The 11568-nt window shown below is 36.4% G+C and overlaps 2 protein-coding genes across 6 annotated transcripts; one reads left to right on the top strand and one right to left on the bottom strand.

The window, feature by feature from the left end:
* Positions 1-760: 760 nt before the first annotated feature.
* Positions 761-5158, top strand: LOC107267703 (sorting nexin-17). Its single transcript, XM_025085016.1, has 9 exons — positions 761-1646; positions 1742-1994; positions 2057-2422; positions 2501-2591; positions 2661-2911; positions 2981-3190; positions 3264-3446; positions 3527-3625; positions 3689-5158. Exons 2-9 carry the CDS (start codon positions 1935-1937, stop codon positions 3875-3877), a joined length of 1449 nt encoding a protein of 482 aa, XP_024940784.1. The 5' UTR covers positions 761-1646; positions 1742-1934; the 3' UTR covers positions 3878-5158.
* LOC107267702 (serine/threonine-protein kinase 3) lies at positions 5104-11419 on the bottom strand. 5 transcript variants are annotated; one of them, XM_025085009.1, is made up of 11 exons: positions 10934-11196; positions 10357-10437; positions 10103-10283; positions 9813-10040; positions 9433-9754; positions 9190-9323; positions 8943-9105; positions 8779-8870; positions 8511-8705; positions 8145-8331; positions 5104-7681 (listed from the first exon to the last, which is right to left on the bottom strand). In XM_025085009.1, the coding sequence occupies exons 1-10, from the start codon at positions 10945-10947 to the stop codon at positions 8152-8154; spliced, it is 1590 nt and encodes a 529-aa protein (XP_024940777.1). In that variant the 5' UTR covers positions 10948-11196; the 3' UTR covers positions 5104-7681; positions 8145-8151. The 5 variants fall into 5 exon arrangements, with proteins under 5 accessions (XP_024940777.1, XP_015595183.1, XP_024940778.1 ...); XM_015739697.2 differs by having other exon boundaries at positions 8150-8331; positions 10934-11195; XM_025085010.1 differs by lacking the exons at positions 5104-7681; positions 10934-11196 and adding an exon at positions 11292-11419 and having other exon boundaries at positions 7746-8331.
* Between the last annotated feature and the right edge of the window lie 149 nt (positions 11420-11568).

Genomic DNA, 11568 nt, shown 5'->3' with positions numbered 1-11568 from the left:
AGACAAGCACAATAGAAAGTGAGAGGGAACAGAGTGAAATGAGAAATTAAAAAGGAAGATAGAAATAAAAAAGTCAAAAAGTAGAAAAGTAAAGAATAAATTTATAAAAGTAGAGAAGAAATGAGGAAAGAGATAAATCAGAAAGTAAAGAATGAAATATAAAGAAATAAAGAAGTGAGAATAAGGTAATAAGAAAGAAATGAATATAGAAATGAAGAAGTAGAAAAGTAAGGAATAGAGTTATAAAAGTAGAGAAGAAATGAGAAAAAAGAGATAAATAAGAAAGTAAAGAATGAAATATAGAGAAATAAGGAAGTAAAGAAGAAATAAATATAGAAATAGAGGAAAGTTGGAAATTGATAAGAGAGGTAATTCCAAGAGACCAGTATAGGAGACCGGCTCGAGGAAGAATGAACGCCGCGCTCCGAGTCCGGGCACTGCCTCGAGCGCTCCCCCCACCATCCGCCTGTTCCCACTCTCCGCGTCCTCCGCGACGAATTTGCGCGCATACAATTTTGGGCAACTTCCAATACTTCTGAATATGCTTTGCCAGAATTTCCGATTTCTAAGTGTTAATATTTTACTTTATTGAATTAATTCATTATTTTAATGTTCAAAACACCTAATTTATTAATATTTCGATTTGATTGTAATTTATTTTCGATACTGTACAATTTCAATTCAACTTTTATCTACTCCGTAGATTTTGCGAGATTTTGATCTAGCTTTAATTTTATGTCTTGAATAAATTTTGAAAGTAAGCCAAGATCCAATATTTTGAAAAATGGAGGTGTTACACGGGTGTGAACTTGGAACTGTACTTTCTTAAAAATGTCTTAAGAATGTTTCAACAATAGGCTTTTTCAATAGTTCTTGAGAAGGTCTATATTTCCCGGTCTCGTTTTAAGGATTGCTTTGGGAATCAGCGGCGAGTAGCGGAGAACCTCTGCCCGCCAAGCTACGCGTTCGTGTTCACGTTTAGCTCGGCTACGACGAGATTCGCATTGTCGGCAGAGGCGATGATCACAAAATCTTACTTCCAGACTCGCCGCTACGATTTAGCGTCATGAGTTTGATATTTTCTATAACCGTAGGGTTTTGCATCTCCCTATTCCTTCTCTGAATTGTAGCCACCCGTAGCCATCCTACATATGCTCTGCTCCGAAGCGAAGCGCTAGAGTTGTGTAAGGCCTCGAATGAATCTATCCCCACCAGCGCGCAAGTCTTTACATTATGTCCGACGATATCCGAGCTAAGCGACGGACGTCTGATTATCTGAGAAGTAACGATTAAAATGACTTTCCATTAGCCAGAATACATTTATGTAATGGAAAACGAAATTGCAATTATCGTTTCCTCTTACTAAACGAGAAGGCATGGGCGACTGGGCGCTCCTGCCTTTAGACGCTTGATCCTTCCTGATCCTGGATTTATGCCGGCTGTTACTTTCTCCTATGTGAACTGACAATTCGAGAGTTCTTATTAACGATTGACAATGCTAGTTTCAATGGTGTAGAAATTCCAAGAGGAAAGTATGCGTCAGCGTGGGAGTCTCATGAAATCTCAAGTGGGTGTGTGGCACAGTTGACTGTCAGCTGTCAGATTCATTCCAGTATTCCAGTGTGTGGCAGGATCATATTTAGGAGGTGAGAAAGATGTTATGAGACATACCGTGTTTCTTCCTTTGGGAGGATAGTGTAACCTAGATAGAAAAAATTTATTAGTATAGCTTTATTTACAGGTTCCCCATTGTTGCTGAGATATAATCCTTTATGTGTCACTGGAGAGAATCTGTGTATTCTTTATGTTGAAGTGGATTTTAAATCATTTACCAATGATCTAGATGGTGGACACCAAAAATTAAAGAAAAAAAGAATCATTTATGATTATTCCCTTTTAAATGAGTGGAACTTAAATTTAAACAACTTGGAAAAATGCATTTTTCCATTCCTGATACACAAGAATTCATCGAAACTACTGGCAATGCATATCTGGTAAGTCACTTGGTGTTGGATATTGTGATTTGGCTGAGTAATTACTTATTTGAATTCTACAGGGATATAATGTACATATCAATGGGCTGTATCATTGTACTGTTCGATATAAGCAGCTACACAATTTACATAAACAATTGATGAAGGATTTGGATGTACCTTTACCACCATTTCCTCCAAAAAAATTGTTTCCTCTTACAATAACTCAACAGGAAGAGAGGAGATTTTCATTAGAGAAATATATTCAAACGATTGGACAAAACTCGTCCATTAATAACTGTGAATTATTAAATGGTTTTTTGCTCAATGCGCAACTAGAGACTGCTGGTGAATCAACTGAAAATCAAAGCTTAGATGTGTACCTCATGAATGACTGTAAAATCATACTGAGTGTCTCAGCTGGTGAAAATTCTGGTCAAGTTTTAAGGGTATGTTTATCGATCATGCGAAATATTCATTAAATAGTAAGAACAGTATAAGTATCCTCATGTTTGTTTTTTTTACAGAAACTTTGTCGACATATCAAACTACCAGATCAATATGTTTCTTACTTCTCACTGTTTATCATGTGCCATGAGGACGATGGTACCGTTAACAGTAAGAAATTATAAATAATATATTCCACTTACCTTTTACATGTAATAAAAGAAATACAATCTTTTACAGTTGTACGCAAATTACAAGACTTTGAATCTCCTATAATAACACAAAAGAACTTGCATGCCACAGGAATGAGAGTGGTTCTAGGAAAAAGTTACTGGGATCCTGGGTACGATTTAGAATTGATGAATGATCCTGTAGCAATAAATTTACTGCAAATGCAGGCGGCTGCTGAAATTAATAGAGGCTGGATACCAATATCAAGTGAAATGCGTGATCGTCTGAACCATTTACAAGACAATGGCGACAAAGCACAGGTACAATTGACTCAAAAATTGTTAGCCATACTGCTTTTCTATTATTAATTTTATAAAATTCTTTTACAGTATTTGGATATTGCACAGTCACTTAAATATTATGGGTACGTTCAATTCGCACCATGCTACTGCGATTATCCCCAGCCAGGTTGCCGCGTTTTGGTGGCCATGGGAAAGCATGAATTGAATTTACGAATTTTAGAAACAAATGACAAAGAGTCTGAGACTACTTTCAAGATTACCCGTATGCACTGCTGGCGCATCACAACTTTGCACAATGTGAGAATACCAAGATATTTTTTAAAATGAAATACTTCGTTTGGAGCCGTGATAGTTAAATCTAAATCTACAGGGTGCAGATAAGATAGAAGATAATAGTGATTGCAGTTTGGAATTGTCTTTCGAATACCTCATGGCCAGAAATCAATTGCAATGGATCACTATAACTTCGGAGCAAGCCATCCTAATGTCAGTTTGCCTACAAGCAATGATCGATGAGTTGTTAATAAAGAATGTAGGAGGAAGTAAAAGCCAGGTATTGATATCTTTTCAAATGAACATATCTAAAAGTTGATTCTAAGATAAACTGATTTGTACTTTAATAACTCTACACAGGAGGTGTCTGGAAAAACATGGACTTACATCATGAGAGACGGTGTCAGTACAATTGTCATGGGATCTTCCTCTATGGACAACTTGAGTGCGATACAGGATGTATGGAATTCAGTAACAATCTTTAAAATCAGATGCAATGAGTAAGACATTAAATGTTTCCAGGATGAGGATATCAATAGTTCCGGCAAGCCAGAGCCAATAATGAGAAAGTTAACGGAAAGGCTGTCATCCATCACGACGAAAAAATCGGCAGACGTTAAGAGGACTGTTGTCAAGATAGACAGGAAAAAGACTAATTGTGATACTATGGAGAACAATGCCTTTCATATGATAGGTGACGATGACCTTTAAAGTAGGTTATCAGATTCTCTAGACCCTTTTTTATTTCTAAGGGAAAAGTACTTCAAGCACAAATTAATTTCTCAACAGCACAGTACATCGTCAAAGATACCAGAACATATCAGAATTTCAGGGAAACCTATCGATCCAAAAATGATCTAATTCTAGAAACCTCGAAGACCAATATTCTTACTGGTATCTCAATGATTCTTCTAAACATTCAAAATTATTGCAAAAATATTCACTAATCATTTCTAATCAAAGCTATAAAGCCTGCCACATAACTTTAACATTCCAAAAACGATATCCCATATACTCGTTTCACTTCATAATCCTATTGCAATTTAATTCTATGTAATCTGTGCCAAAAGTACTCAACTTCACCTCGACCAGAAAGTCAAGCTACCCGTCCAAGAAAAATTCACTGCACATTGCGTCCTACTGAGAACAAGTCTCCGTTCGTTTGGCCAATGGCGACGCGATCCAACACAAAAAGCACAAAGTAATCAGCAAGATTAGAACTAGAAGATAAAGAAGCAAGTCGCCATTAGCTATTATTATTATTATAGGATATAGCGTTACAGTCATATTCCGTACGAAAGTTCACAGCATCATTTGAAGATCTTTTAGAAAGCGAATTAGACATATCAATTTTTTTTATTTATTCACTTGGACCTTACGATCCAAATGACACTTCAATGATGCTGCGTACACTGTACTATCTATGATTATTTGGTGCACGCACAGTGGAAATATAAGAACAAGAGCGTGCAATTTGTATATTTTACCATATAATATTGTACGAAAACAAGGGACAAGTTTAACTTTTAAATATTATCCTCATCGGATGATGGGATTGACTAAGAAAAAATACTCTCAATTAAAATTGTTATTGTTACAATGATTCCACAAGGAAATACTTTAACAATTAACAACAAAGAAATACTCATTAAGCAGCTTAAGCATTTCTTAAATATATTATTCGGTGCTAATGAATGAACTTGGTTGGCCATAAAAATAATTCCAAGTGTCAAAATAATTATGAAGGAAAAAATGTTAATTGCCAACTTCGCACTAAGCCGTTAAACTTAAACGGATTAAGGTATAAGTTTATTATTATTAAAAATAATGTAAGAGGTACGTTAATTAGTAAAGATCACAAGGAAGATGGCTTCATCAAAACAAATATTTTTATAATAAAGTAAGAAGAAGAAGAAGAATGATTGTATGAACGTACGTAAGATACAAAGCCAGGTTTTATTAGTGAAAAAATAAAAATCGTATCTCCACTAAGTCACTCCTATGAAATACATATCCCAGCTTTCTAAGAAAGGCTTATCATTACTCGTAATAATGTTAGTTGGGCGATGTCAACTGTAAAGGTAAATGCACACGTTCGCAACATTTTATTTCCGGCCGGTTTAAAACCGGACATTTTTTGTTCTTGTTACCATCCAACTTTTAATCTCGTACAAAATTCAAAGAGTTTAATTAATTAAATGACTATAACCCTCCTCTCCCCGCGATCCTGATAATTTAAATTTCGCGCCATAGGACGACCATCTTCATCCTCTGAGAATCGTTACACCGCATGTCCAGCGTGACATTTAAATGTAAAGAGACGCTGGAGGTCGATAAATTTGTTTTTACATTAAAAAGAAAAAATAACAGAGAGAAACAAAAGCAAACACTCGTATGTCTGCTTTATGGCTCGCGACGTAGATTAATAGTAAAATGGCGTTGCGCAATTATAACGAACATACCAACACGAAAGATTTACATAACTAGGGGTTGGTGGCTCTGCGAATACGCTAATAAAATACGAAAGGTTGATCTTTTTATCTCTTTCCTTAACTAGAGAAAAATATTGACAAGTAAAAAATAATAAAAAAGAAAAAGGAAACTGGCACGTACAATAAGAGCGTATACAGTGCGTTTCTATTTCAGTCGATTAATCAGAGTGAATGAAAGTAGTAGAGGTTCCATCACAGTTGAATAATTAAAAGAATGCTTTGTTCTTTATTTAACGATAGACGAGAGTGAGAGAGATGGAAATAAAACATTTCCAAGACTCTCACTTTGTTTCTAAGGGCAACGATAAAAAGCCACATTATAATTTATAACGTTCTCAAATAAAACGTTAACGCGCTTTACCCCGTCCTCTGTTAATTATTTCTGTGTGTCCTTAATATGTTATTTCTTCTCTATTTTCATTATCTCTTTTTCGTTTCCCTTCTCAATTGCAGTTAGAGCTCTCGCACGAGCCCTAAATTGTCTCAATAATAAATAATTTCAATTCAGATCTCATTGGTATGGCCAGCACGGGCGCATAACTTCTATATCAAAAATATGTCGTTATCATTATTTTTCTGTACGATTATTTTCCTAAATGAACGTAAGAGTAAGGTCAGTTCTGGCTATAGGAATTAAGTATAATAATTCTATTGTATTTGCTACGTATAAAATAGCCAAACGTCAACAAAGAATTACTTCGGATGCCCCATCCTAAACGAGCGACATTGCCTACCTTACGAATAGGTTATTAGTACAGTAAGTAATTCATGTTCATTTTCTTTTTTCAATAATCATGCTAAATAACTATTGCTTATGAGTCTTGTAATGTGACGCGTCATTGAAAGCGGGCAAGAAATACTTGTACAAATGTATAACGGTTTAAGTGACGGTACATCGAAAGAAAAATATCAATGCCAAATACGAAAAAAAGAATACAATGATCGTTGCGAGCTGAGATGTGAATTAGAAAAAGAAAAAAGAAAATAAGAGTAACGAGAATATCTCGTAAAGAAGGCTTATTCGCAGTGCTCGCAAGAAAATGTATAAAAATAATTTTCGTTAATTGCCCATACGTCGGTGCACTGTGTAATAATAATAGGCAAATGGTAATTGGAGAAAGTTTCGAGCGCGTTATAACGGGAAGACTAGTTTCAGCTGATGTCTGAAATCATTATCTCGCATTGTCATCGTTTACTATATTCTGCCAATCGTAGCGCCTAATATAATAATTGGGCGGCTACCTTTTGCCAAAAAAAAAAGAACTCACGACGTTTGTATATATAATACTTGTAGCGCGTCCGTTTTAATTAGTGCGAACGAATAATTAATGTCGGTAGTCGTTACAATTTAATTCGAGCTAACGCTAAAAAAACCTCATTAGCGGACTTGCGTATTATAAATCTATGTATGGCAGTAAGATTAGGAAGCGAATCGAGGAAAGAGAAAATAATAAGAGAGAAAAGGGAGAACGCGGTTCCGTACAGCTCTAGACGAGTGAAATTATCCTTGACGGAGATCTACCTTGCGATTGCGTATAATTACGTAAGATATTTTTTAACTATAGTTCAACTAAATAAATCTAATCCAGGTGATTGAAACGTCCATTTCGGATACAGGCTCGAGAATGTCTGGACGTCAACGTCACTGCGGAATTAGATTTTAAATATCCTTTTTTTTTATCCTCCCCACTTGGTAAATTTTGTCCTTGGAGGGGTGATTCTTGAGATTGCTCTTACGAGAAAGTCTATCGTGTTGCAAGTTCCTCGTGCTTGATTTTATTCAGGTCAGCGTCGCGCAGTGACGTGGACACTCCATCCCCTAACGAGCTGCTGACGAAAAAAGTGTCGACTGGTTACTAGGTCCTTTTTGTGATTAATTTGTAAATAGTAATTTGGAAAAATATATTCGTGTAAAAACCTGGCTCTCGTTCCTCTCCGTGTTTCCAATGCAATCGTCGAATTGCGATCTCTTATATTTTTTTTTGTTAAACCTCTAAGCGTTTCTACGTTCCGTTATATATATCTAGAAGAATAGTATTTAATAATAACTACGTTAACGTAATTAATAAAGAATAAAGAAAAAAAAATAGGAAAATTTAAGTATAGTAGAATTCACTTCGCTACAATTGTGTAAAATAATTTACATTGGTGACGTAAGGCTATTGGCTAGTATTCGCTAAATTCCCTAATTCCGCAAAGAGAGGGTACCATTGATTCAGATTGGGTAAGGAAAGTCAGAGGAAGAAAGAGAAGTTTGATATCGATTGCCAAAATGGCGAGTAAGAAAACAAGCGTTTCTACTTACAGAGATGAAATTACGTAGAACTGTCGGTGCAGTATTTATTGCGATCAATGTTAACCACCCTTTGACGTAACTAGGTATTAGATCGTAGAATAAAATCTATTCATTTATACAACTGTACACCCTTTTATCTATCACACTCGTATTTTTTTGTTTTTTTCGTTTTCATGTAAAAAAAAAATACCAAACCGTTAGAAGTTCTGCTGGCGCTTACGCTTGGTATCCATGGCATCGAGAATTGGCTGTCTCTTCGTTTGATACCTTCTCCTGAGTTCGTCTATTTCACGTTCCATTTCTGCATCCAGACTGGCCATGCGTTGCTGCAGTTCCTCGTACGAGAGGAACTTCAGCTGGAGGACATGGTTGTTTATCTAATATTTAATGTTTGTCATGATGCCTATCGTGGCGTTAGAAATATTACTTGAAAGCCCAATCTCTAAGAGTCCGTTATACTCGGCTTATACAAATATTTAGCTGATTACGTTGAGAATCGTTGGCAAAGATATTACGAATATAAAAATTGTATTGAAAGAAAGAAATGGTTACTTACAAAATCAAAATCGCGTTCCGTGAAGGCATTTTGAAACTTGGATATGTTGTTGTGCGGTTGTTCCTGTACCGGCTGTGAGATCTGATTGAGTTGTAGTTGTAGATGGCTCTGAAACCTTTGAGATTCTGTTGGACTCTGGATTTCTAATTTGTTCTCGGCTTCCGGATTGAGTCCACTCAAAATCTGTCCATTTCCCTGAAGCAAAATGCGCTTCGTTAAAGTAACTTCAATTTATTGTAAATAATTATTTAATACTGGAGGACCGTACCTTTCCGATTTCGGTTGCTTCCTTCTTGTCGAAGTGATCCAAGAACAATGGTCGATATTTTTTCCCAGATTCTACCGATCCAGTGTTGTGCCCTGAAAGTCAATGTACAGGTTATTTCACACAGTTCCAGAATGAACGATGGTACAGAATTTGTATTCATTTACTTTTCATTGTCGCTTCGGTATCGGTATCACTGTTTATAACCATAGTACCAAGATCCAACATGGCTGAAACAAGAGTTCCGGTATCCGGAAGGTCATGACTAGGAACCAGAGTACCAGTGTCTTCCGGTAGAGGTTTCATGGTTCCACTGCAATCCTCTTCGTCCTGGCAGAAGGAAGATATAAGATTTTGATGGAAGATCATTGCACGAATATTAAATTTACTGGAAATATTAATAATAAATCTTACTGAATCATCAGCATGATTTTGTCCCTTGATTGCCACGTTATTGATTACGTGCGCCCGGTGGGCACTTTGCTTCTCACGAATCTCATGTGCTTCGGCAATCATTTGACTGAGAATACTTGGTTGCTTGGCATTACCTGTGATGACGTATATTATGAAATACATGAACAATTTTAGGGGAAGAATATGAGAGAATAAATAAATGAGAATCCGTGACGTCTTGACATAATAAAGAGTTTTTCTAACCACCTATGAACTCATGACTCAAGAGCTCAGTTGCTGTCGCTCGTTCTTCCGGATTTTTAACAAGGCATCCGCTGACAAAGTCAATGAATTCTGGACTCCATTGATCAGGTTCCCTAAAGCTAGGTGGTGGTTTAGTGGGTATCATGAAAATAGCTCTCATAGGATGGATATCGCCGTATGGAGGTTTTCCTTCTGCCATTTCCAAGGCAGTTATACCCAGTGACCAAATATCTGCGACACAATCGTATCCAATTTCTTGGATAACTTCCGGTGCCATCCAGAATGGGGTACCGATTACAGTATTGCGCTTGGCCATGGTATCCTGGAAGGCATTTATTTATAAAGTTTTTATGTAATGACAACGTAATTCTAATACTCACTGTTAATTGTCCTGCTACTCCAAAGTCTGCCAACTTAGCATGACCTTCGTTATTGAGCAATATATTGCCAGCCTTAATATCCCTGTGAATTTTTCGTCTGAGATGGAGATATTCTAGGCCTTTAAGGGTGTCACTTAGGATCGTAGCTATTTCATCTTCCTGCAGTGTCTTTTTTCTTAACCTCATAATGTCACTCACGGATCCAGCCCCACAGTATTCCATCACGATCTAAAAAAGAATTAATATTTATCAATAATGGGAGGATAACGATTGAACTCTGAAATACATACCCATAAATCAGTATTTTTGAAATAGCTTCCGTAATACTTGACAACGTATGGAGAATCGCACTGCTGCATAATCGAGATTTCCTTGATGATTTCTTGCAAATCAGTGTCCACAGGTACCTGCTTAATAGCGAGTACCTGTCCACTCTCCTTATGTAATGCCTTGTACACGGATCCATAGGATCTATTATGTGAAATAAAAATACAAAAAATATCACTCTCAGAATGATTACCTATACACAACCCAGGAAACTTACCCTTCGCCAAGTTTGCATATAATATCAAATACTTCTTCAGGTTGTCTTGTCAAGCTCTCCTCAGACAACTTCTTTAATTCACTGAAAAAAGTAAAGAATGGCAAACACATAAAATAGAACCAAGGAAAGTTTCCTCGCTTCCTAATACATAAAAATAACGATTTTATTTCAAGAATGAACCAATGGCAAAGATTTTCATGCAATGTTTGACATAATCATTACAGACTCAAATATTGACATTAAAGTAAAAGTCCTCTTTGCATAATCCATAAGATAGTAAATGATTAAAAAATCCTACATTAAATATGCCAGGATACAGTTTAAAATGGCAGACGATGGCCATGTACGAAAAAAATAAAGGATTTAACACTCAAAGTAACTCTTGGCAAGAGAACCAATGCAGGTTAACAAAGAAATGAAGGTATATCTTTGAACGTGTCGATTTTCTAAAGACAAATACCTAAAATGACACGAAGAATATCATAGGTTTCACGTAATAAAAATATAAGACGGGTAAACAGAACTCAGTCCCCAGTACAAATTTGGAAACGTCGATTGAAAACAATTAATTAAATACCTCTTAGAAGACATCTTCGTTTTTATGTCAGCGTGATGTCGCTTGAACAAAACCCCATTCAGTATATACACGTGCAACTAAACGCGGACAACATAGACTTTATCCTGTTTATCAAAACATAGTCAATTCAAATAATTGATATTACATTTTCGACGATAAATTAATTTAACCACAACTGAAATATCGAAAGCATCGACCATCGTTCTCTCTAGATAGCCGAGTCCATTGCGCGTTCCCGAACCGACTAAAATGGCATCCTCTCCGGAGAGTACTACTTTAAGGCAAGTTTCCAAAGAGCATCCCACCAGTCCCACAAAAATACACAAGTACCTCAGCAATGCAAAACCATAAAAAATACCTTCCCTACTTCCAGCAGCATTCCCAAGCCATACAGGATCTATAAGACGTTCTGATCCAAGGACTCGTTCCAAGTACATCCTAAAGTAAGGATCTGTTTGAGTACCTGGAATCTAGACAAGGATACATAACCTTTCTCCTATCTCAAGGTAAGATCCACCAATGGCTCTCTATACTCTGTTAACTGATCGTCCTTTCTAAATACAGCTTAACAAATCCCCTTCTACGTCCCTACCGGGATCCCTGTCGTTGCCAAGAAAGAGCAACAGGCCAACACG

The sequence above is a fragment of the Cephus cinctus genome, unplaced genomic scaffold (assembly GCF_000341935.2).
Source record: "Cephus cinctus unplaced genomic scaffold, Ccin1 Ccin1_scaffold0448, whole genome shotgun sequence".
Classification (NCBI taxonomy): domain Eukaryota; kingdom Metazoa; phylum Arthropoda; class Insecta; order Hymenoptera; family Cephidae; genus Cephus; species Cephus cinctus.
Note: the sequence above shows the minus strand (reverse complement) of the source record. Positions and strands in the feature narration are given on the sequence as shown.

Coding starts and splice junctions, on each gene's coding strand:
- LOC107267703 (XM_025085016.1), top strand. CDS start 1,935: ATGCATTTTTCCATTCCTGATACACAAGAATTCATCGAAACTACTGGC. Junction 2,423..2,500: donor ATTCTGGTCAAGTTTTAAGG/GTATGTTTATCG, acceptor TTTTTTTTACAG/AAACTTTGTCGACATATCAA. Junction 3,447..3,526: donor TAGGAGGAAGTAAAAGCCAG/GTATTGATATCT, acceptor AACTCTACACAG/GAGGTGTCTGGAAAAACATG.
- LOC107267702 (XM_025085009.1), bottom strand. Junction 10,284..10,356: donor ATATGCAAACTTGGCGAAGG/GTAAGTTTCCTG, acceptor TTCACATAATAG/ATCCTATGGATCCGTGTACA. Junction 8,332..8,510: donor CGGAACGCGATTTTGATTTT/GTAAGTAACCAT, acceptor ATTAAATATTAG/ATAAACAACCATGTCCTCCA.